This window comes from Heptranchias perlo, chromosome 9 (assembly GCF_035084215.1).
Source record: "Heptranchias perlo isolate sHepPer1 chromosome 9, sHepPer1.hap1, whole genome shotgun sequence".
Classification (NCBI taxonomy): Eukaryota; Metazoa; Chordata; class Chondrichthyes; order Hexanchiformes; family Hexanchidae; genus Heptranchias; species Heptranchias perlo.
The window spans coordinates 55,340,769-55,366,452 of NC_090333.1; the positions used below are offsets into that span (position 1 = coordinate 55,340,769).

The 25,684-nt window shown below is 40.4% G+C and overlaps 1 protein-coding gene across 3 annotated transcripts in view; it reads left to right on the forward strand.

Moving 5' to 3' along the window:
• The window catches only part of tprb (translocated promoter region b, nuclear basket protein), an 88,733-nt gene that overhangs the window by 57,615 nt on the left and 5,434 nt on the right, over positions 1–25,684 (forward strand). The window contains exons 34-47 of one of the 3 annotated variants that reach the window (XM_067990481.1): positions 639–865; positions 2,412–2,491; positions 2,914–3,122; positions 3,334–3,609; positions 7,105–7,235; positions 9,247–9,342; positions 11,345–11,539; positions 13,251–13,364; positions 15,362–15,452; positions 16,002–16,186; positions 19,205–19,276; positions 20,159–20,250; positions 20,905–21,011; positions 22,401–22,502. In XM_067990481.1, coding sequence (XP_067846582.1) covers positions 639–865; positions 2,412–2,491; positions 2,914–3,122; positions 3,334–3,609; positions 7,105–7,235; positions 9,247–9,342; positions 11,345–11,539; positions 13,251–13,364; positions 15,362–15,452; positions 16,002–16,186; positions 19,205–19,276; positions 20,159–20,250; positions 20,905–21,011; positions 22,401–22,502 — 1,977 coding nt within the window. The remainder of the gene's footprint in view (positions 1–638; positions 866–2,411; positions 2,492–2,913; positions 3,123–3,333; positions 3,610–7,104; positions 7,236–9,246; positions 9,343–11,344; positions 11,540–13,250; positions 13,365–15,361; positions 15,453–16,001; positions 16,187–19,204; positions 19,277–20,158; positions 20,251–20,904; positions 21,012–22,400; positions 22,503–25,684) is intronic. The other 2 variants (XM_067990484.1, XM_067990482.1) reach the window with 2 other exon arrangements.

Below are 25,684 nucleotides of genomic sequence, written 5' to 3' on the forward strand. Positions count from 1 at the left end.
TGGCTTGGACTACTTCATTTTCCCTCTTAATGAAGAATTCTATCACTCTTCCCTAAAGGAACCCCGCACAACAAGATTATTAATTAACCCCTTTTCATTGCACAATACCCAATCCAGGATAGCCTGTTCCCTGGTTGGTTCCTCAACGTACTGGTCTAAAAAACCATCTCGTACACACTCCAGGAATTCATCCTCCACAGTATTATTGCTGATTTGGTTTGGCCAGTCTATATGCAGATTAAAGTCACCCATGATTACTGTAGTACCCTTGTTAAACCCATGTTCTACTATTAAGTTCCTAAATCACTTGATCGGCAACATCAAAAAATATTTATTTCAATGTAAAAGATTATTTTTTAAATTCAGTAGAACCACTAGAGACTGAATTAGCAACCATACTGTTAATAGTGTTTGAAGTGTGCCGCTCCTTGAAGAATTCTGTGAAAACAGTTCTACCAGTGCCATTGTTTGTTTTTAAGTATATACATCACTTTTTAAAGCTTTGTTTCCTGACAGCCATAACATGAGTTTTTTAGACTAAAAAGAATGTAGGGTAATGTGAGTTGAACTGATTTTACTGAATTTCCAGGAATTTAGTTGGATTTAGAATTAAGCCAGTTGGATTGTTGTGGTCCTAGGTTTGAAGGAGCAATTGGCACAAGAGAATGAAGAGTTGAAACAGCACAACGAAGAGTTTAAGCAGCGGGTCACTAGTTTAGATCAGCAGAGAGAGGAGCTGGAGGTGCGAATGAGTGCACTGAAATCACAGTATGATGGACACATTGCTCGACTTAAACGAGAGCTGAAAGAACACCAGGACCGACAGCATGAACAGCGTGAAGAACCACAGGAACTAACTAGCAAGGTATGTGGAAAGATCTTGTGATGGAATTAGAGAACTAGAAAACCCTGAATTTTAAGTTTTTAGTAAAGCAAAATTGAGATGTGAATTTGATGCTTGATTACTCCGTACTGCATTATGTGACCTGTAAGCCTTTCTAAGATAATTACTATATCGTAAGTATTTGGAGAATATTATTGTAGTAAAGCCCTAAATTCCATGGATGACGTCGTACTCTACTTGCAACTGTCTATTTTGATTCCTGTAAATGTTTCCCAGCTAGAATATAGCCAATGAGATTTGTTTAGACAACAGCATGTTGTGATTTTCACCATTCAGTATTTTGGGTAATGTTCCTGGCCTCTGACTTTCTCGTATTGATGTCATTGGTTCAGTTTTTTAATGGGATCTCCGTTAGATCATTTGCCCATACTTGCTAACAAGGAAAGTACAGCAGCTTTAATCTTTGATTTAAAATTACTGAGAGATCCCGGAAAGAGCTGTAAGAAATAACTGAGAAAATTAAATGGAGAAATAAGGATGGTCTGAATTCACCTCCGAGAGGTTAGTACTTGCATGTGAGAGAAGCTGAATTTAGGAAATACCTCAACAGGTTTGGGTCAATACACCTCAGCCCTTTCCTTCTCGGTGAACTGGATTGCAGCTTAATATCTCATCCAAAGGACAGTACCTCTGAGAATAGGTATCAGTCCAGATTATGTGCTTAAACCCCCCCCAACTATTCTGACCCTAGAGTTGAGAGCTACAAATTTAGCCAAGCTCGCATTCAAAATAAAGTATTTTTAAAATTTTGATTATATAGTTCAACTCTGTGCAGTGACATCTCCAAAAATATACACACTGTTGGGTTTAACCTTTGAAGTGTGTCTCAAGCAAGTTATTTGCAGAAGCAATATCCCTTAGTGTTCAGCCAAATATTACCTGGAAGACCAAGCTGTTTAACATTGTAAATGATTTTCATCTTTGTAATCTGCACAATTTGTTGTGACTGCCTAAGTAAAGATTAGTGATGTAGAAAGTGATTGTAATTTACAAAATAAGAAATGGGAGCACAGGGCGAGTCCGATGACTGTTGCTTCATGCAAATTCATCTGGGATTAGTTTTAATTGTGTAGTGAAAATCTACCTTCATAGGTCATAAAGATGTGTAACAGGTAAATAAGGATTTTACAGATGCATTGACGTAAAGTAGCATTATGTAATATGGGGCTTGGAGAAATTCACTAGGCGATGCAGAGGAAATTGTTGCATCCTACCAGTGCTGTACTTCAGAATGCTGATAAAGTGGATAAGCATTTTGGTTCTTCAGATTGTGTTGATCTGCTGAGAATATACAGTGCAGAAATGTATTGCATCCTGCATTTTTCATTGGCTACATTTATGATTTCTCCATACTTTCAAATGTTTGAATAAAACGTGATCAAAAATAGACATTTGTGTCTCTCCCGATTCGGTAGCTCAATCTTCATTTTTACGTAGTTCAAGCAGTTTTAAACAATATGGAGAAATTGAGCTTGATGAGATTTATTATTTCTCTGTTTTGCAACAGGCTTCTGAACCACAGAGACAACTAGATCAACAGAGGCAGATTACCCTGAAACAAACTCCAGCATCTGTGGACAGAGGAGGGTAAGCATTATTCACTGTTTCTATGTCTTTTTTTACTAGCTAAATGTTGGGTTTTTTTTAAATTATGTATGTCACTACTGAGTTCTCATGTTTAACCCATTAGAGACTCACTGATTTTGTCTTTCTTTTAAATAATAAGAATTAACAATATCAAAGATAGAGGCAGATATTTAACTCTGCGGTTCAAAGGAGAGAATCTTGTATGTGTTTTTTAAAACAAAAATCTTCCAACGAAGACTTCAGCATTGACTGCCAAAAAATTCTAGTGGAGTTGCGTGTGTACTGCCATAATGAGTCCATTTATTTATAAACTGTTCAGTTACTATACATTATATGGGTCAAAAGATCTATTTACATGGACCTTGCCTTCTGGACATGAAACAAAAGCTAATTTTTAAAATTTTGTGTGTGTGTATATATAGTTCGAGCACATCTGATCCTCCAACAGCCAATATAAAGCCAACCCCTCTTGTGGCAACACCCAGCAAGGTAGCTGCTGGACCAGTGGCTGGCAGTAAGTCTACGCCAAGAGCAAGTATCCGTCCAATGCTTACTCCAGCGACCGTCACTGGACCGGCTACAACGCCAACAGCAACAGTAATGCCGACAACACAGGTAGAAACCCAAGAAGGTAAGAAACAGTTTAAATATTTGAAATACACTGCAAGTGCAGCCTACTATCTTGTAGCTTGAAACTACCTGCTGCACTGCTTATGTTTGATTAGTTTTTTTTTAAAAGAGTTCCATTTTAACTTCATTTGGTATTTTGTTTGATAGGAAGCACCATCCAATGGGATAGTCTTTTGTCTTAATATGTTCACTTTCACCTTTTCATTATTCAGCAGCCATACAGTCCGATGGACCAGTTGAACATGTAACCGTTTTTGGTAGCACAAGTGGAACAGTGCGTTCAACAAGTCCAAATATCCCAAACTTGTCGCAGCCTATTTTAACAGTGCAACAGCAGCAGACACAGGCCACTGCCTTCGTACAACCCACTCAACAGAATCTTCAGCAAGTAGAACCAGCAAATCAGGAGCCTTCAGCAACCATGGTAGATGTCATGCAGAGCCCCCAGATAGAACGTCCGTCTACTTCTACAGCTGTGTTTGGAACAGGTTAGTTTATGTTGTGTGGTGAAATTGCCATTGTTTCAAAGAATATACTCCCTTGAATTGAAAATTTTCATTATAATCTTTCATAGCATTGAAATTTAGGCACAGTAGTAGGCCATTCAGCCCCTCGAGTCTGTTCCGCTATTCAGTTAGATCATGGCTGATCTATACCTCAATCCTATTTGTCCACCTTTACTCCACATCCCTTGATACCCTTACCTAATAAAAAAAAATCTATCGATTGCAGTCTTGAAAGCTTCAACTGACCTAGCATCTGCGTGTTCCAGATTTCTACTACCCTCTGTATAAAGAAGTGCTTCCTGAGTTCTCCCCTGAATAGCCTCGCTCTAATTTTAGGTTATGCCACCTTGTTTTGGATTCCCCCACCATAGGAAATAGTTTCTCTCTGTCCTATAGAATCAGTTTATCATTTTAAACACCTCAATTAGATCACCCTCAAATGTCTAAACATGAGGGAGTACAAGCCACGTTTGTGCAGCTTGTCATAATTTAACCCTTTTAGCCCCGGAATCATTCTGGTGCATCTGCACTGTCTTCAAGGCTAATATATCTTTGCCGGTGCCCTGAACTGAACTCAGTACTCCAGATAGGGTCTGACCAAGGCTCTATACCAGCTGAAGCGTAACTTCTCCTTTGTATTCCCACCCCCTTGAGCAAAAGGCCAACACTCCATTCACCCTTTTGATTGCTTTTAGTTATTTGTGTACATGGAGACCCAAATCTTAGTTCCTTCACAGCTCCTAGTTTCTGACTATATAAGAAATACTGCAATGTGTCTTTCTTGGATCCAAAGTGGATGACTTCACACTCTCCCACAATTATTCTATTTACCACGGTTTTACCCATTCACTTGATCCGCCTATGTCCCTTTGTAACTTCCTGCTCCCATCTACACTAATTACTGTGCCTTCCAACTTCATGTCATCTGAAAACTTCGATATTCAATTCTCTACTCCTTCATCCAAGTCATTGATAAATATGGTGAAAAGCTGAGGCCCTGAAGAACACCATTTGTCACATCTGCTAATCAGAGTACAGAGGCACCAGAGAAGGTGCAAAAAAGATTTACAAGGATGATACCGGAACTGACAAGTTATAACTATCAGGTTACCCCTCAGCATTCTCTTTCTCTAATAGAGGTCCTTAAAATTATGACGGGATTCAAGAGTAGACGTGGAGAATGTTTCTGCTTGTGGGGGAATCCAAAACTAGGAGTCATAAATATAAGATAGTCGCTAAGAAATCCAATAAGGACTTCAGGAGTACCTCCTTTATCCAGAGTGGTTAGTGTGGAACTTTCTACCACATGAAGTGGTTGAGGCGAATAGCATGGATTCCTTTCTCCCTCATGTACTTATCTAAGGGGAAGCTAGATAAGTGCATGAGGGAGAAAGGAATAGAAGGTTATGCTGATAGGGTGAGATTAAGTAGGAGGGAGGAGGCTTGTGTGGAGCATAAACACTGGCATAGACCATTTGGGCCAAATGGCCTGTTTCTGTGCTATAAATTCTATGTAACCGTTACCCCTACTCTCTGTCTCCTAACTCCCAACGCATGCTGCAAGGTTGACTCCAATTCTGTGCGTTTTCATATTTGTGAGTAGTCTCTTGTGGGGAACCTTATCAAATGCCTTCTGGAAGTCCATATAGACAACATCGATAGTCCCTTATCCCACCTTGTTTGTGACCGTCTCAAAAAAAAATTCAGCTACATTAGTCAGACATGACCTACCCTTTGTTGACCCGAGGTCACCGGTTACGGTTATTGGCTTAGTACAAAGAGGAGAAGAGTCAATTCTCTCAACTCTCAATTCGCTTTATTCATGTCGTTAGATCATATACATATAGCTTATACGTCTGGTTAGATATAGACATGCAGTTTTATACCCAAACTAGGATCTAATTGCACACCCACTAGGTTTCTCTGACACTGCCTGAGTGGTCACAGAATATAAAGGATAATACCCGAAAAGGAGAGCTGACGCCAGCCAGGTGTGTGTGTGTGTGTGTGTCTCTCGCTCTCTTGCGATGGTTGATCTTCGCTCTGGCTCCACGCCCCAGATTCTTATTCCGAATCTTATCTCTTCAAGCTGTGCTGTCTCTCTCTCTCCCTTTGGTTTAGGCTTTAGGACTTAGGTAGCATTACCTCATTACTCCTTTTCTAAATAAGGACTTGTGTCTCATCACATCTCCTTTTGTCTTTTCAAACCAGTTCCAGCCAGCTCAGGCCAGCGACTGAACTCAGGTTACTTCAGTTCAAAAGTTGCTTTTGCCTGTGTGTCAGCAGTTCGGAATAAACTCAGTAGTTTCTGCATCCCCTGGCCAACACCTTCATAAATCCATGCTGACTCTCTGATCAGTTCAAATTTGTCCAAGTGCTCAGTCACCCTGTCCTTAATGACAGATTCCAGTAATTTCCCCACAACTGATGTTAGACTGACAAGTCTGTAGTTACCTAGGTGTTCTGTCCCACCTTTCTTAAATAATGGAGAGACATTTGCAATTTTACAAACCAACTGCACAATTCCCAATTAATACCCCAGGGTGCAAACCATCAGTCCTGGAGATTTGTCTAAAGTCTTATTATTTTCTCCACCATTTTTAAAAATTTGTATTAAATCTAATTTTCTCCCCTTGATTTATTTTTAGTTTCCCTTGTGCCGCTGGTATTTTGTCCTGGTCCTCTACACTGATGATGGCTATGAAGTACTCCAAGATTTTGATTGGCTGCAGAAAATTCTGGAGTCATACTTGATCTTTGAAGTCCTCCAATTTGTTCTGTTAGAACCTGCAGCAATGCTTTAATCCAGTGGTACCCCAAATAATCTGGTGGTATTTGTATCTGGCTCCATTTCACCTCTAGCTCTCATTGTACTTACTATATGTGCCACTGAGCCTTCATTTATGGCCTGTGAGATGGTGACTGAGCTGAGATTAAGTACTTTTCCTGCTCCTTATTTTGTGTTACTGTAAAAGAATGCAAGACAAATTATTCCCAGCTTCTATACATCCAAGTGAAAAGTTTCTCATAAAGTAGAAATACTGTAGTGTTTTTATCTCTACCCATGGAGGTGCCTGGTCTCCACCTTGATTCCTACACTCAATATCATGACTGAAATTGGAGACTTGCTCTGTAGGCAATTTAAGTTGAAGACCTATGTCCCTGTCGCTCCATGGTGCAACTTGTAACATTTGGAAGAGTGGTTCCTGAACAAGAGATCGAGATTATGATTCTCAATTTTAAAAAAAAGTTAACGGGTAATACTGATTTAATCTATAGGGCTCACCCCTCCCCCCAATTTGGTGAGTTTGTATCTTACTTGCTAGACCTGACTACCTCTGTGGTATCTGTCTTTATTGGACCATTCTCATGCCATGATTGTACCTGATGTTTTTAGTGTGCTGAATTCCATTTGATGCTTTTAAAAACCTTTTTGAATTTGAAGTAATTGTCTAAGATATGTATGTCATCTTTCAGTTTCAGCCACTACTTCTGTGTCCAAGCGTCAGCGTGATGAAGATGATGAGACCAGTCCAGATAATGCAGGTTATGGTCAGGACGAGTCTCTGGAACATCAGTCAAAGAAATTGAGAGTTGTCCAACGAGTGGTATGCAACACTTTTTAACATGTTGATGGTGTAATTGGTTGGAAGATAGGAGACAGAGTGTAGGGATAAAGGGGAGGTTCTCTGACGGGATATGACAATTGGTGTTCCCTGGGTTCGTTACTTGGGGCATCAGCTTTTCACCGAATATATCAATGACTTGCTTGAAGGAATAGAGAGTTGTATATTCAAGTTTGCAGATGCCACTCAGTTAGGAGGCACACTAAGTTGTGGAGATGGGAGCAGGAAGTTACAAAGGAGCATAGACAGATTAACTGAGTGGGCAAAACTGTAGCAGATGGAGTTTAATGTGGGAAAGTGTGAGGTCATCCACGTTGGATCAGAAAACAACAAATCAGAATATTTTCTTAATGGTGAGAAACTAGGAGCTATGGAGGAGAATTAGGTGTCCGGTATACAAATCACTAAAGCCTATTGCACAGGTACAAAAAGCAATCAAAGGCTAATGGAATGTTGTCCTTTATCTCAAGGCGGTTGAAATTCAAAAGTGATGGTGATTTTTCAATTGTTGAGAGGCTTGGTCAGACTCCATCTGAAGTACTGTGTTCAGTTTTGGGCACCAAACCTCAGGAAAGATATATTAGCCTTGGAGAGGGTACAGTACAGTTTCACCAGAATGATACAAAGGGTTAAATTATGAGGACAAGTTGCATAAACTTGGCTTGTATTCCCCTGAGTTTAGACGGTCGAGGGGTGATCAAATCAGGGTCTTTAAAATGATAAAGGGATTTGATAGGAAACATACAAAGAAACTATTTCCTTCGGTGGGGGAATCCAGAACGAGGAAGCACAATCTTAAAATTAGAGCCAAGCCATTTAGTAGTGACATCAGAAAACACTTTTTTCCCCACAAAGGGTAGTGGAAATCTGGAACATTCTCTCCCAAAAGGCTGTGGATTTTTGTTGGGTAAGAGTATCAAAGGATAGGGAGCAAAGATGGGTAAATGGAGTTGAGGTTCAGATCAGCAATGATCTAATTGAATGGCTGAACATGCTCAAGGGATTGATTGGCCACCTCCTGTTCTGATGGTCTTGCGTATGTCAGTGAATGGCAAATAACTCGACTGTATAATCAAATTGAACAAATGTGCACAGTTGGAAACAGTTCATAGAGATGTTGATCATGTGTTGCATAGATGATGTGATTCCAAGTTTGCGGTCACTAATCTGTTCTTCAGTATTATCCCTTTTATGATTGAATCACTCATTTTGCAGTGTATCTTCATTTTTCAGATTTTTTTATTTCATTCTCAGTTGTATTATGTTGTAATCCTAAATATTGTTGTGCTGCATTTATCAGTCTATTTAGATGACAGATATTTACTGCATTCATCTAAAAATTTAATAGCACTGCAGCATAGGACCTGGTTACAGCCCAGCCAAATTTCGAATCTGTCTCGTGTTACTTGTACTAGGTGATGCTTAGTATGCCATGTTTTCCCCAGTTCTCATCTCAGTCTCCAGATTGAGCTGCTTGTGTGTGTGGAGGAGGGGAGGAGAAAGAAGGAACTCCTCGCAGCAGTCCTGTATTACATTGCATATGACACTTATCCAATCACAGAGCAGTATCAGTGGCAACTGGCATTTGTAGACTGCACTTTTCCAACCATCCACTGCAAGAAATAAATTTACTGGTGGAAGGCAGAAGTTGGGAACTAAAATTAATCATTTCATTTATAAAAAAAAAGGAAAAATGCATAATTCCAAACCCTCTTAACACCATTGTGGGAGCACCATTACCACGAGGATGGCAGCAGTTCAAGAAGGCCCGCCACCTTCTCAGGGCAGTTAGGCATGGGTAAAAATGTGGCCTTGCCAATATTGTCCATATCCCAAGAATTAAAAGTAAAAATGTCTCTGTATTCAACCAAGTTTCTGCTTCAGAGCTGTTCATTGGAATTAGTTTCTGACTTACAGTTCACTTTTGTAGAATTGTGTTTATATGCTTACGATATTGAAAACTGTAGCGTTAAACTTTGTTTTGCAACTTTAGGAAGAGCATATGCAGGAGGTGGAAGAAAATGCAGAAACAGACACTGAAATGCAGATGCAGTCAGAGAACCTGGATTCACAAGACTCCATCACACAGGTTAGTTAATTGCTATCAGTGCATGTTATGCCATAGGAATTTTGTGTATAATATTTATATTCTGTGTATACAGGCATGCGCACACTTTGATCTCCCTTAGCATTGCACCCATGAGTCAAGTCATGGAGAGTTAAAAGGTGGAAATGGACCAGGACTGAGAGAGGATAATTAAGCTTGTGGGTAAGAACTGGGCACAGGGAGAAGGTACAGTGAGTCAGAGCAAGAGGGAGGTGGGCCAGGAAAAAGGATGATGGGGTGGCAAAAAGGAGTAAGGAAGAGCAGAGTTTCAGGTGGGGGAATGATAGGGTATAGTGAGAGGCAGCACTGTTGGAACTGGTAAGAAGAGGTAAAGAGATGTGAACGTTATGGGGACAGATAGAATAGGACAGGGAGAAGAGGATGGGGTCATCAAATTTTATATAAAATAATGAGTAATTTATGAATATAAAGCAGCCGTACACAGAATGGGGAGAAATGGCAACAAAAAAGTAAATTTAAAGAAAGTTAGCAATGGTTCGGAATAAATGAATTTAATAAATCTGCTTTTCTTGGGGGGGTGTGGCTAGCAGCTTGATTGGTGACTGTACTGACCAATTCCTATGAAAGGAAGTGATTAGGAATCGAGACCTGCTTCCTGTGCTGAGAAGTAACAAGAGCAAAGTACATGACCAGTCAGTTTGCAACAAAAGCTTTGAGGGGAAGGCCATGGCTTTTACAGCTAGTGGCTGACCAGAAAGGATGGAAAGTTCAATAGTGTGTATTCCATCCATTGTGTGGTTTTGTTTTATGTCACAGAAAGCATTATAGAAAAAGTTAAACTCTGGAAATATTATGCTCTTCAGTCATGTGTGTTCTGCACACTAAACCAGCGTCGTCATTTTGTGTTGACCTAATGTCACCCTAGGGTGTTTCAGTTCCACCTAACGGAAGATTAGGGAAGGGCATATATGAAAGACTTGGTATTTTGTTGTTATGGCAGGGGGCACATTGTTCTATCCCTCACATTATGCTATTGCGTAAGTAGATTTTAAGAAGTGTGAGTTAGGTCTGGAAGCCCAGAGACATGGAGTTTGCTTACAGGAGTGACCAGTGCCACTGTACCTGAGAATACTTATAGCAGACCTGAAATTTCTAACAGTTGCTTTATTTCATCATGCATTGTTTGTCTGATGCATTTTAAGTATATTTGCATGGTGCCAGTTTAATGTATTGTATTACTACAGTATTTATTTTAAATGGAGAATATATTAATTGCGTAGTGTCAATCTGATTTCCCAGACTAAGGAGGGCACTGCTTTCGTTGGGCTTGTCGGTCTGCTGTGACTGGTTTGTGGTGGATTACGGAAATCCTTCACAGACTCCCTGCTGATCACTGCTCCGATACTGCTTCTTACCTTAGATAGTGACTCGCAGCTGTTTGTGCCCGAACCTTTTGTATTTATAAAAATGAGAATGAGCTGCATTGTGACCAAGAACGGGCAGTGGAAGCTGCCGACTTGGGAGCAGGGAGAAGTAGTGACCAACAACAGGAGGAGAATTTTTTTTTTAGAGCAAATATCTGGAGTGGTGGGTGGAGGATGACAAACAAAAACTGGAGGCCTCAAAAGGGGAAGCGGTTTTTAAAAAAAATTATTCAGATTTAAAAAAAATATACATTTGAGAGATACTGTTTTCACAACTTAATTGTACAGAAACCAAGATGGCATCCGGGCTGGGAGAAACAATTCATAGATTTGGCATCTAAAGTATTCGCCTGAACCATTCCATGTGGTATCGAGTTCCACATTCTCATCACTGAGTAAAGAATGTGGACATAAGAATTTATAATGGCAGATGTTGATACATAAGTGTGACACAAACATGTCAATGGGAAGTAAGATTTTGTAGTCAGAGAATGCACTTGTATGTAACATTTTTAATAAGGTAATAGATCACTCCTGCCAATGAAGCTTTAGTAGTTTGCTTGACAGCAAATAGATTGTAATCAGATATCTTGTTGTAGGTGGTGATTGAAGACTATCCCCCTTCTCAACTGATGGAAGATAATGAAGAAACTTCTCAGTCATTGGATTTGGTGCCTCAACCACCTGAACATCAGCAGAATACCCAGTCATCACAAAATTCTCAGACACAAACTGATATCATTATAATAGAGAGCGACGAAGATGAGGCAGAAAACGAGGAGGACCAAGAGCAGGTAAAACTACTAAAGGTGGGTGGGATTGAGTCCAAATAGTACCCGGCCTACACTTCTGAACTGTATCTGTGAGGAATATCATTTTGAGCAGAATGTTATTGGGTAATATGGCCATTTTGGTGAGAATGGGAGAAAGAATGCATGTTTAATTTTAATGGAACTGTATGTGTGAAATTTGTGTGTTTAAATACTACAGAACCCAAGAACCTAGTATGGCCTTTCAAATTTGTGGTTTGAGCATTTTTGGCAAGTTTCTCTCTTCTGGAACTCCATTGCTGTGGGAGAACATTACAAGGGAGGAATAAGTTATAGGTTAATCATTATTGTTCCATAGACTAAAGTAATTTTCCTCAAATGACCATCTTTTGGGTTATTGCTACCATTTAATTTTACGATTTAAATGTAGTGATTTGACTTGGTCAAGAGTGAGTGAGTGTGCGAGTCTTTTTTCAAGAAAGAAGAACGAACTTGCATTTATATAGCACCTTTCACAATCTTTGGATGTCCCAAATCGCTTTACAGACAATGAAGTGTGGTCACTGTTGTAATGAAGGGAATGTGGTAGCCAATTTTCACAGCAAGGTCCCACAAACAGTAATGAAATAAATAACCAGATCATCTGTTTTAGGTGTTTGTTGAGGAATAAATGTTGGCCAGGACTCTGGGAGAACTCTCTTACTCTTCGATCTTTTACGTCCATGAGGGGGATAGACGGAGCTTCAGTTTAACGTCTCACCTGAAAGACAGCACCTCCAATAGTGCAGCATTCCCTTAGTCCTGCACTGGTGCCAGGCTAGATTATACGCTCAAGTCTCTGGAATGGGGCTTGAACCCATGACCTCTTGACTCTGAGACGAGAGTGATATCACTTAGCCGAGACTGATTTCAGTCATAGATTTGCCAAAGACCTATTTAGCTTTTCACTTGGTTTGTATGTTGGGTGAAGAAAACGGTGCTGAGAACTTTGTTCACAAGATTTAAATTTAACCTCCCCTCCCACCCCCAATACCAGGTTCCAAATATTTTATATAATTCATCCAGATGTAGCCATGGCCATAATTGATTCAGTATTCAGAAATTTAGTTGTTTGGTCCTTTGGAAGCTATTCTTCGTTATTTCACCATTTGTTGTGCCTGTATGAAGCATGTTACATTTAAATGCTTACTACCACACAGACTAAGATATCCTGCAAAGCTTTTCGAGTTGTGGTTTGAGCATTTTTGGCAGGTTTATCTTAGTGCAATAAAAGTATTTGAGCAAATATGACCAAGAATGCACTCATGGAAGGATAAACTTTCAGTTCTCAGTTGGATAAGTGGCCATTGTGCTGGATTCATAACATAGCCGTCAGCGGATGAATGAAGTCTGGCTGAAAGAATTTTAGTGCATAAATTGATATCCTGCCTGATTGGTAATCTTCTAATTTTGCTCATGTATTAGATTACTGATATATTTGCAAAATAGAAAACCTTACTCTGCATGTAATATTCCCTCCCAGTTGCCACCTCCTTACTGATATTTTGCCAGCTTCCTAGATGTAGCGCTTGAGACCAGCCATTTTGCAAGTAGAAGCATGCAAATTTTGTGGGATGCAGGAAGAAAATATTAAGGACAGAATGCTATAAAAGAAGTTTACTTAGAATTTTATATTTTGGCCTTTGAGGTGAGAACTGAAGATTCTGACCCTGTTAACTGCTTTTGATTCTTGTAGGAGGAATATGAAGAGGATGATGAGGATGATGATGACGACACTGGCATTGAGGACGGTGAAGACAGTAATGAGGGTAGTCCTGATGGAGAAGATAATTATGGTGGCGATGCAGAGGTATGCAAAGTTTTTGAGGTCTGGAGATATTTTAGTAGCAACCAAGGCTAGGGAATATGAATATGGGTGAAATGGGCTAAAATGCTGTGATCAGAATTTTTCATGGAAGCTGTCTCTTCCAGAAACTCATTAATGAAAAATAAAAAAATATTAGTTTCCTCGTGCAATGATGAGACCAAGGAATCAAGTTAGGTAAATACTGATTGGAGCTGTGTGCATGATTTTAACTAGCTTTTCCCAAATGTTCAGATTTGAACAAACTGCACTCCAGATACTATGTTAGTTTTGTGTGCTGTGCTGTTTACCATGATGGGGTCTGGTCAAGGCTCTGGAAAATTTAAGTATAACTTCCTCATTTTTGAATTCCCTGCCCCTTGAGATAAATGTCAACGTTCCATTAGCCTTTTATGATTACTTTTTGTACCTGTGCATTAGCTTTTAGTGATTTGTGTACCTGGACAACCAAATATTTTTGCTCCTGCACAGCTCCTGGTCTCAACATTAAGAAAGTATTCTGATTTGTCTTTCTGTGATCCAAAGTGGATGACCCCACATAGCGTTCCATCTGCCACAGTTTTGTCCACTCACTTAGTTTGAGCTCATCCAAAAATTTGCTATCTGTCTCCTAACTCGCACCAATCACATTCACCCATCACCCCTGTGCTTATTGACCTACTTAGGCTCCTTGTCTGGCAACGCCTCAGTTTTAAAATTCTCATCCTTACTTTCAAATCCCTCCATGGCCTCACCCCTCCCTAGCTCTGTAATTTCCTCCAGCCGTACAAATCTCCGCCATCTCTGCGCTCCTCCAATTCTGGTCCCTTGTGCATCCTCAATTTTCATTGCTCCACTATTGGCAGCCATGCCTTCAGCTGCCTAAGCCCTAAGAATCCCCCCTCCGCCCTTGCAGACGCTCCTTACAACCTACCTCTTTGACCAAGCTTTTGGTCACTTGTCCTAATATCTCCATGTGTGGCTGTGTGACGATCCGGATTCTTTCCCCTCAGTCTGGTTCAGTAATAACTGAAGTCGAATACATTTTAAAGTTCAACACATCTTTAATAGCAGGGTTCTTAGTCTGCAGCATTGATTCGGACTCCTGATAGAGTCCCTCTATGCTGGCAGAGCAAGAACAAAAACATACAGAAATCCACACGTTTTTATACAAATCAATAGGGTTGGAACATACTTAACGAGGGTCAACACCAATCATAAGCCGGGCATAGGTTGCCATGCGAGGTTACATTATTTCCGACCAATCATAAATCGTCCATGTGCTGATCATGCTGCTGTTAGCCATCAAAGGGGATAACTTCCTCACTTTCCAACTTAGAATGTTCTTCCCTGTTCCTTCTGTTCCTTATCTCCCAACCTGGAATGTCTTTCAACTTTGGCTAAGCTCGTTACCTATATTGATCTGCCATAAACATGGAGACATTCAGACCAGTCCTTGAATCACATCAAAGACTCTACATTGCTAAGACCATGCAACTCTGCTGACGAAGCAAACATATGGCCCAGCAGGAGGGCCAGGCCACTTGTATCAATCTCAGTTACTAACTAATTAACCCTTTCTAACCATTTTGCATTCTGCTTCTTTGCCACGTAGGCATTTTAATATTTTACTGAAAACTGACCACGTAGGGATTCTCATGTGTGTCAAATTTTGTTTGAGCGCCTTGGGATATTTTACTACTTTAAAGGCGCTGTATAAATGCAAGTTGTTCCAGTGGTTTTTTTTAAATTGTGAAAATTGAATCATTATTGCCCCTTTTTAGTAATTGGCTTAATAGGATCTTTGCTTAATTTTTGGTTCTTTTCTTGACATGTTGCTGCCACACTGCGTTTTGAGTAATGTGGCAGAGATGGAACTGGAGACTGCTTACATTTTGGTGAAGTTTTGTATAAGGAAGGAACCCTAACAAGATACCCTACCTGCAGGATGACATTGCTGAAAGTCCACATCCTTTTCTTAATTGAGCCTACTTTTCACATAGGGTGCTGATGGGACAGACCCTAGCACAGACAATGAGCAAAGTACCAACACCTCTAAGGAAGGAGAAAGTACCCAAATGCCAGAAGACAATTGTAAGTATCAGTAAATTCCTTGCATGTAAAAGACTGATGGGTAAAATTTAAGCCATGACAAAATTCATTGGGGTTAAAATTGCACTGCAATTTTGGTAACCCGCTTTTGTGTGAAATTCCTTTCTCACCTGTTTTTACAAAGGCAGTAACTTATTTATTAAACCGTTGATATTTTCATTAAGATCCCAGACAGCTGAATGTCATATGATCCATTAACATGGAAACCAAGGCATTGAGCAAAAACTGGGTGATTCAATAGAAGTGGAAAACAAATAAGTAATACAATGGACAGATAAAGGAATAAAGCAAGTTCATTTTGTGCTGCACCTGAATCTTGTGTCCAATGGGAGATCATTTTATTTAACTGTTCCGAGCACTTTTGACACAGGTTGCTATATCCTTGCAGTTATGCCTGAAATTTCAATCTGTAATGTTTGCAAGTTGTAAAGTCTGATAAATTATAGTTTATATGGTACTTGTCCTATTGGACAAAGTGCTGAATTGGGCCACGCCTGCCTAGGAACTAGTATAATGGTTTCTTTTTGTCAGCAGCTGGAGGTGAAGGTAGTGTTCCCACTACAGAGTCTTACACTCCAGAAGCTCCAAGGGAGCAGCAGACCATAGCTGAAAGACAGACTCCACGACCTCTACGATCACCACGGAGACCACCACATCCTCTTCCTCCGAGACTAACAATTCAGCCTCCAGCACAAGAACTGGGACCACCTGCACAGGTGCTTAAAACTGAAGTGGACAAATAATGCTGTTTATCGTACCCTTTGACTGCAACCCCAAGCTTCGGTGTGGGCAATAGTTCTTCAGTCACCCGAAGTAGCTTTCATTATTGTCCAGGAACTGAAGTCAGTTGCAATATTTTGTTTAAAGCTTGAGGACATGATTGCATTTATACTGACTGCAGATTTTAACCTGTAACTGAAAAATTCTGGATACTTTTGCATCAGGGGTTTAGCAGTACAGCCATCAAGTTCAGTTTATTTGTCCAATGTTATATATTCACAAAACAGTTCTGTGCCTGTCATAAAATGAGTCTATAGCTTTGTGACATCCCTGATAGCTTCCCAAAATGTTTGGATTTGGGGGACAGGACCAGAAGATGTTTACGAGTGTGCTACTCCGGCCACCTACTCTCTGGCATTCATCCAACAGAGAGGGTGAAATCCATGGATCTAGTGTGGTGTGTGGTGTATTCAGTATACAAGTTTGAGTTGACACTCATGCACTTTACTGCAAATAGCGATTGCTGAGATTCTTTGCCCAGATTTTCTTCCGTTCATCTGTTATTTGACAACCTAGATCATGTTCCCATGACCTATTAGACTGAATTCTGCCAGTGTTGTGGCAATTGCAACGTACAAGGCAGAAATATGTTTACAGATATCTTGATTGTTGAGAATGAGTAGCTGCAGAAAGCTGGCTCTTACTGAAGCTTGTAGGTTATCCCTACACTAAAGGAAATATTTCACTTAAATACATCCTGCTAAGAGGTGGAATATATACATTTGTTGTTTCTGATCAGGACTTTGACTTTCCTAATCTGCGTCATGCTTTTGTAACCTAAATTCTCTCTGGTCAAGTGTGTGTTTTGGCTGTTGCTAACAAAAAGCTTTGGATCCGAGCCCATTAGTTCTGGGGGCTAATCTTACCAACGTCCTTTCAATCCTGCTCTCCCCACCTACTGCTCCCTTGGATTGTGCCAATGGATCAACAGATTATTGTTCCATAGACTAAAGTAATTTTCCTCAAATGACCATCTTTTGGGTTATTGCTACCATTTAATTTTACGATTTAAATGTAGTGATTTGACTTGGTCAAGAGTGAGTGAGTGTGCGAGTCTTTTTTCAAGAAAGAAGAACGAACTTGCATTTATATAGCACCTTTCACAATCTTTGGATGTCCCAAATCGCTTTACAGACAATGAAGTGTGGTCACTGTTGTAATGAAGGGAATGTGGTAGCCAATTTTCACAGCAAGGTCCCACAAACAGTAATGAAATAAATAACCAGATCATCTGTTTTAGGTGTTTGTTGAGGAATAAATGTTGGCCAGGACTCTGGGAGAACTCTCTTACTCTTCGATCTTTTACGTCCTCTCCGCATTTCCCTCAAATGTCTGTTTAGTTGCGAACAAGATCCTTGCCATCTCCAACCTTATTTTGGATGATTGCAATGACATGGCTTTGACTAAAACTTGCGTGGCTGTACTTTCCACTACCTGCCCTGCCTCAAACAGTTGTGATGGTATAACCCTTGTTTTCTAATCGCACCTTGTTCTCTCCCTCTACACCTCGTGACACCTTTTACTTCAAGCATCTCACCTTGTTCCATCCCTCTCACCTCTTTAAAATCTCAGTTCTCTTCCCAACACACCACTTCTTCTCCCTTCCACCCCCCCACTTCTCCCTGCCAAGATATCCTCCTGTAATAGTGAAATCTTAATCCACGTTTGTGTTGTGAAGGATTAAGCATCATTGGGACATTTGCCAGTCAGTGTGTGATCTGTGGGCTGTGCCCTAGAATGCGATAACTATCAAGCATTCTGGACTTCCTTTCTGGAGGCCCGCACAAGGCCACTCTCAAATATCTCAGTACATTCCTGCAGAGGGAGAAATGGGTTGATGCCAGACACAGTAAGAACGTAGCCCACTGATACTCTGAAAAAAGTAGGCTAACTCCTGTGTACCTCTGTTGTTACCCCTCTCATGCAAGCCTGGAGCATGTTAAAACACTGCCAGTGTGCAACTGTGCTGGTATTGTGCCCTTCTGGAAGTGCCATGTGGTTTGCATTCTCAACTACTATATCAGTGTGAAAGCCAGTGTATGATTGGGAGAAAAAAGATTATACCTTGACTATTAAATGTTTGCTGATTTTCCTGTTTTGGTTTGTAACCTGTTCATAATAATTGACTTCAAATGAAAATTTTTAGGGGGGTGGGGACTTCTCAAAAGTATCTGTGGTAGCCTAGAATTTCTTTAGTAGTCAAGAACTTTACTGATCTCCCATGGCATTGCTCACCTGCTGAGGAGGTGATTGGGCTAGGTGGTGGCCAGCTATGGTGAGGGTGGATGCACTTTGAAGGTTGAGGTTTGCAGGGCTGGGTGGTGGGTTGATGTGCAAGAAGAAAAGTTAAATAAATTTAACGCCCTGAGCAGGCCACAGAAGAAAACACAGCCTGTGAGAGAGAGAATAATTGGCATGTAGGCTTCAAATGCAAACAGAATTTTATTATAAAGATGTGCAGTTATTGTGTGCGTGTTGAGCCTTTACAGTTCCTTCATTTAGAATCCCTGGCATACTATTGGCAGGTTTATGAGCCAGAGCATCAAGTAGGATATTCCTTAGAGAGATTTAGAAAGCTACATATTAAAAATGAGGTTATTGCATCAAAGCAGCATGGTGGTAGTGTGTATATCAGTGTTATACCATTAAGTGGATTTGCTTCACATAAGGAATCCCTAAAATTAGCCCTGCCATCAGAGAAATTCAGAGCAAAGACAAGTCCCCCTTCAACAGAAAGGGAAAAATTGCATGGTGTCAGTAGATTTTATGTAAAAATGGTATTTAGCACAAGTGCAGTTTTTTTATTGTAATGGGTACTGTCTAAAATCAAAATAGAAATACGGCCTGCCTCATCAGTTTTGAATGATATAGATCTGTATAATTTGACATTTGTACATTGAGGAATGCAGTCTTTCATAACATTTGGAAGAATAATCCTCTTTTCTGTTGTTCAGCGATTCCCACCAGCTAGGCGGCCTTCATCGAGCCGAGGAGGGATCCAGCTTACTCCAGGCATTGGAGGCGTGGTAAGTAACTGAATTGTTGAAATGCATCCTGATAAAATTATGTGCACTCATATTTTATCTGAGCTCTTTATTTGCAAGGCTGTTTGTGGCTTTTATGCCCGCTCCTCAAAAAAAAAATATTTTAAAGCTTCTCCCTTTCACTTACCGTTTGGGTTCCCACTGTAGATGCTTCAATTTAATTAAACTCGGCAAAACAACAAATTTGCCTTTATATAATGCCTAATTACACGCCCATGACATATCAAAACACATCACATCCAATGAATGACATGAAATGCACTGTGTTCTATACGCATTACAAATCAGCCAGTTTGTGCACAGCAAGGAAGTTAGTTGACCAGTTAGTGTGTTTTTGATGATTTTGGCCAGAACACAGAGATCTCCCGTCTCTTTGAATAGTGCCAGTAGATCTTTTGCCTCCACCAATATATGAGGCCTCCGTTAACACCTCACCTGAAAGGCAGCACCTCCGACAAGGCAGCACTCTCTCAGTATTGTATTAAAATATCAGTCTTCACTGAGGTCAATTTCTGGAGTGGGGCTTTATCCTCCAAGCTTCTGACTTGGGTGATAGTGCAGCAAACTGACAGTTGAACAGAAGTTTTCATTTTGTAGCACAAAATGAAACTGGGATTTAATCTGATCTTTATAGGAATGTTATTTTGGAGAGCGCTATTCAATTTTAGCAATACTAATTTTGAGATTCTAATTTACAACATTTGTAATTTAGCATTTTGGGATTTGAAATGCAATGTAGTCATTTAAAAATATAATGTGAAGTTCCTGATCAGATGATGCAATAAGTTTGAATTACCACGATTTGTTTTTAGTTTTTTTTCTGTACTGTGTGATCCTCTGACCTGTCTTTTCTTTGTTCAATAGCAACACTTCTTTGATGAAGATGATAGGATGGTGCCAAGTACACCAACTCTAGTTGTGCCCCACCGATCAGATGGGTTTGCAGAAGCAATTCAGTAAGTGGGTTTCTGGATTGTATCCGATAGGATGTGCAGTGGTTAATAAATCTCAAAACTAAGACTTGTTGAGTTTCAAGTTGGATATCTTTTATAACTTTCAAAACTTTTGCTTGCAAATAATACTGAAAATTCTGAAATTAGGCACTTCTAATTTCAAAATGCGTTCGGAGGTGAGAGCATGGATTGTAGCAATATGATTAAACATGTTATTGCACGGCAAGATTGCAAGTAAAATTCTGAGTGGTGTAGTTTCAAGCCAAACTGTTTACAAATTTTACTCTGGCTTTTTGTATTCTGTTAGAAATAAGTTCTGAATTTGTATTGAAGTTCATCCAATGTATTTTGAAGTTAGAGGTGCCAAATACCAGAAGTTCTAAGTTGCCTTTTCTGAATTTTCTTAGACTTCAAATATGTGTCAGGGAAGCTGACTTTTTTTCTTCATTTATTTCTTTTGCATTCATATATTCATTGAAATAACAATTTAAAAAACTAAGCAACCAGTGTTAGCATAGCTATTCAGTGGTAGGATATAAATAATTACCAAGTGTTTTGTCAAATGTGGTGCAAAGGGAATTTTAGGTAGCAGACATAGTTTTGTATAGATCTTCTGCATGACTTGAATTAGCAACTCACGTTGGAAACTGTGGTTAGTTCTCCCCAGGTTACTGGAGTCCCTCGCTTCAGGTTTGGACCCCCCGAAGATATGTCTCAAACCGGTTCAAGTCAGTCAGACCTTGGACAGCTGGCATCGCAAGGAGGTAATATTTTTACAAGGATTTCAAAATCTCTAACATAAATGGAAGCTGTTGTACTTGCCCCTTTGAGTGTAAATTGCATGATATAATTGGGAGTAAATTTAACTGACATTTGATGCATTAATCAGTGCTTCCATTTTTTAAAAAATAAAAATTTTTATTCATTCATGGGATGTGGACGTCGCTGGTAAGGCCAGCATTTATTGCCCATCCCTACTTGCCCTTGAGAAGGTGGTGGTGAGCTGCCTTCTTGAACCGCTGCAGTCCATGTGGTGAAGGTTCTCCCACAGTGCTGTTAGGTAGGGAATTCCAGGATTTTGACCTAGCGACGATGAAGGAACGGCAAGTCGGGATGGTGTGTGACTTGGAGGTGAACGTGCAGGTGGTGGCATTCCCATGCACCTGCTGCCCTTGTCCTTCTAGGTGGTAGAGGATGCGGGTTTGGGAGGTGCTGTCGAAGAAGCCTTGGTGAGTTGCTGCAGTGCATCTTGTAAATGATACATACTGCAGCCACGGTGTGTCGGTGGTGGAGGGAGTGATTGTTTGTTTAGGGTGGTGGATGGGGTGCCATTCAAGCGGGCTGCTTTATCCTGGATGGTGTCGAGCTTCTTGAGTGTTGTTGGAGCTGCGCTTATCCAGGCAAGTGGAGAGTATTCCATCACACTCCTGACTTGTGCCTTGTAGATGGTGGAAAGGCTTTGGGGAGTTAGGAGTTGAGTCACTCACCACAGAATACCCAGCCTCTGACCTGCTCTTGTAGCCACAGTATTTATGTGGCTGGGTATTTGTACTGGGTAAATCATTGAGCATCAATTACTATTGTCCAGGTGTTTTTCACAGAATAATGCTTTTAGTATATTTGTTTTTCATGTGAAAATACTGGTTTCACTGAGTGTTCAGAACCTGCCCTTTTATAGATTAGTGATTTTTGTTTTTGATCATTCTTTGGTATATAATTCTTTCACTGGTTTGCTACTTATTTGCTGCACTAAACTGAAGTCTTTCATGTCACAGAAGTGACCCTAAAAACTGTTTATCATGAATGCAGTAGCAACCTGAGTTAATTGCCTCATAATGCTGTACTGTAGCAGAGGTGGCATCTAACATCGAGCAGCACCAGATATCACTCCAACTTCATGAGAAAGTAAAATGTTTACTCCAAAAATGAAATGCTGTAAGAGGCTCTTCAAAATTAAATTGTGGTCCAAAGTGCTGCTGTTTACAGGCACACGTTAATGACATGAAGAAAACAATGCAGCTTAGGTATGAAATAATTCAGACTTGCTCACAGCTTTATTACTTGAGATCAGGTCACCTGTGAGATACTTGCTTATTCTGTTGATTCATTTCTGAATTTTGTTGCTAGTAACTATCATGTCCATATCTCTATAGGGCTAGGAATGTACGAGACTCCCATTTATCTTGCTGCTGTTCATGAAGATGAATCTGGAGGCCGCAGTGTACCTACTACACCACTGCAAGTTCATGCACCAGGTATGGATTTGTTGGATCTGTCCGAATGGGAAGAGGTGCAACTGTACTTATGGGAGAGTGGGCATAATATGCAGGTGTTGATACACTAATACTTAAAAGGATGCGTTTCTCTTGTTTTTTTTTGACCACGCTGCACAATGTTGGGCAGTTGGCTTTTGTAGTGGAATTTCAAGGACACAGGAATTGTTATCTTCCCATGTGAAATTGTATCATTTAGCCTAACTTTCCATAGTTAACCTCCATGAAGGAAGATCTGCAGAATAAAAGTAATGTCATGAATGTGTTTTGTATTTTGTTATTGAGTTGCAATATGTGGCATCACTAGCCATACTGAGTTGTTTAAAATGCTGGAACTACGCTTGGACCCCCTCCTATTTCTCACCTACATGCTGCTCCTCAGCGACATCATCCGAAAACACAATGTGTATGGTGCCGGCACCCAGCTCTACCTCACCATCACCTCTCTTGACTCCTGCACTGCCTCTGTTGTCAGACTGTGCATGTCAGATGTCCAGTCCTGGATGAGCAGAAATTTCCGCCAGTTAAACATTAGAAAGACCGAAGGCCATTGTCTTAGGCAACAGAGTTTGCGTTGGAGGCCGAACGACTGATTCCATCCCCCTCCCTGGTCTGAACCAAACTGTTTGCAACCTCGGCAACCTTTTGACCCTGAGCTGAGCTTCCATGTTAAAGACTGCCTAATTCCACCACCGTAATATTGCCTGTCTCCGCCCCTGCCTCAACCTATCTGCTGCTGAAACCCTCATTCATGCTTTTGTTACCTCCATACTCAACTATTTCAATGGTCTCCTAGCCGGCCTCCCACCTTCTGCCCTACATAAACTTGCACTCATCCAAAACTTTGCTGCCCGTATCCTGACTCCCACCACGTCCCGTTCACCCATCACCCATGTGCTCACTGGTCTACACTGGCTCCTAGTCCACCAACACTTCGATTTTAAAATTCTTATCCTAGTGTTCAAATCGCTCCATAGCCTCACTTCTCTATCTCGGTAGGGTTGCTCTAGCCCTACAACCCTCTGAGAACTCACGCTCCTCCAACTCTGGTCTCTTGTGCATTCCCCACTTCCTTCACCAGACATTTGGCGGCCATGCCTTCAGCTTCCTAGGCCCTTAACTCTGGAATTTGCTCCATAAACCTCTCTGCCTCTCCTCCTTTAAGACGCCCCTTAAAACCTACCTCTTTGACCAAGCCTTTGGCGACCTGCCCTAATGTCTTCTCCTTTGGCTCGTTGTCAGTTTTTGTCTGATTACGTCCCTGTGAATGCAGGTTGTTATTGGGAACTGCTGTTCTGTCAGAAGTCTGAATTCATTCGGTGCTGAGTGAGAGATCTTTGAAAATGAATTGTGAAATAATCCTAAAGGTTGTCACGGAAAATATTTGTGCACTTACCAGTGTCGCCATGTTTTATGTTTCAAAACTTTGTTCAGCACAGCTAATGCAGACATGTTGTATAGAACTCTTCTGTTGTGGCATTGTGAATGGGCTGGTCAATTTAAGGTTACAGGTGTGCCTCCCTTTGCCAACATTTAGCATTGAGCTTTGTTAAAACAAAAACCATTGATTATTGTGGGAAACTAACTTTTTCATGTGAGAAAAATATACCACTAACCATTTATTCTGCAGTGTTTTCAGAGTTTGATTTGATTTTTCCTCTACTGTTTTGTAACCCAATTTTAAATGGAACAAAATTGAGATTTTTGCTGTTCCTCTTTTTTTAAAAAGAAAACATCTTTGTGGTAACTGATATAATGCAAATTGCCTGTCTTGCAATTGTGCTGCATATCCTTGGAAAATCTCTCAATAAGCCTCCCATGGTTAATTGCATGTTAGTGTAATGCTGAATGAGCTGCAGTCTAAATAGTTTTAAAATCGAATAACCTGTTTTCTTTCACTCATTGAAACTTTTCTGAAGTAGTTGTCTTGTTCCAAAAATTTGCAAAGCCTCTGCTAAATTTTTTCTTATAGTACAAGACCTGTCCTTGGACTGCAGTGATACCTGAGACTAGTTTGTGTTCAGGTACTCAGTGGTTTCATAGACCAGTGTTCTGATTTCTTCAATTATTCAAAGCCCCAGGACTTGCATGTACTATGGGCATCAGCAATGTGTACATGTTAGCAATGGAATTACGTAGAATGTACAGCAAGGAAACAGGTCATTCAGCCCAACAGGCCCGAGCCAGTGTTTATGTTCCACACGAGCCTCCTTCTTCCTTAGTTCATCTATCCTTATCAGTATAGCCTTCTATTCCTTTCTCATGTGTTTATCTAGGTTCCCCTTAAATGCATCTATGTTAATCGCCTCAACTACTCCATGTAGTAGCAAGTTCCACATTCCAACCACTTTCTGGGTAAAGAAATTTCTCCTGAATTCTCTATTGGATTTATTAGTGACTATCTATTTGTCTTTCTGGTCTCCCTCGCAGGTGGAAACATCTTCTCTACATCTATCGAATCAAACAAACCCTTTAATAATCTTAAAGACCTCTATCAGGTCACCCCTCAGTCGTCTTTTCTAGAGTCTTTCCTGAGTATAACCTCTCAGTTCTGATATCATCGTAGTAAATCTTTTTTGCACCTTTTCCAGTGCCTCTATTGGTTTTTTAATATGGCGATCATAACTGTTCACGGAACTGCAAGTGTGGTCTAACCAAGGTTCAATACAAGTTCAACATAACTTCTCTGCTTTTCAATTCTATCCCTCTAGAAATGAACCCCAGTGGTTGGTTTGCTTTTTTTTTAATGGCCTTGTTAACCTGCATCGCTACTTTGTGATTTGTGCATCTGTATTCCCAGATCCCTCTGCTCCTCTACCCCATTTAGATTCTTATTATCCAAGCAATATGTGGCCCTCTATTTCTTCCTACCAAAATGTAATATCCAACACTTATCTATATTGAAATTCATTTGACAATTACATGCTCATTCTGCAAGTTTATTAATGGCTTCCTGTATTTTGTCGCAATCCTCCTCTGTATTAACGATACCCCCCAATTTGGTGTCGTCCGCAAATTTTGAAATTGTATTTCTGATTCCTGAGTTTTTTTATGTAAATGGTGAACAGCAGTGGTCCCAGCACCGATCCTTGTGGAACACCACTCCCCACCTTTTGCCAGACTGAGTAACTACCTTTAACCCCCACTCTCTTCCGTTTTGTAGC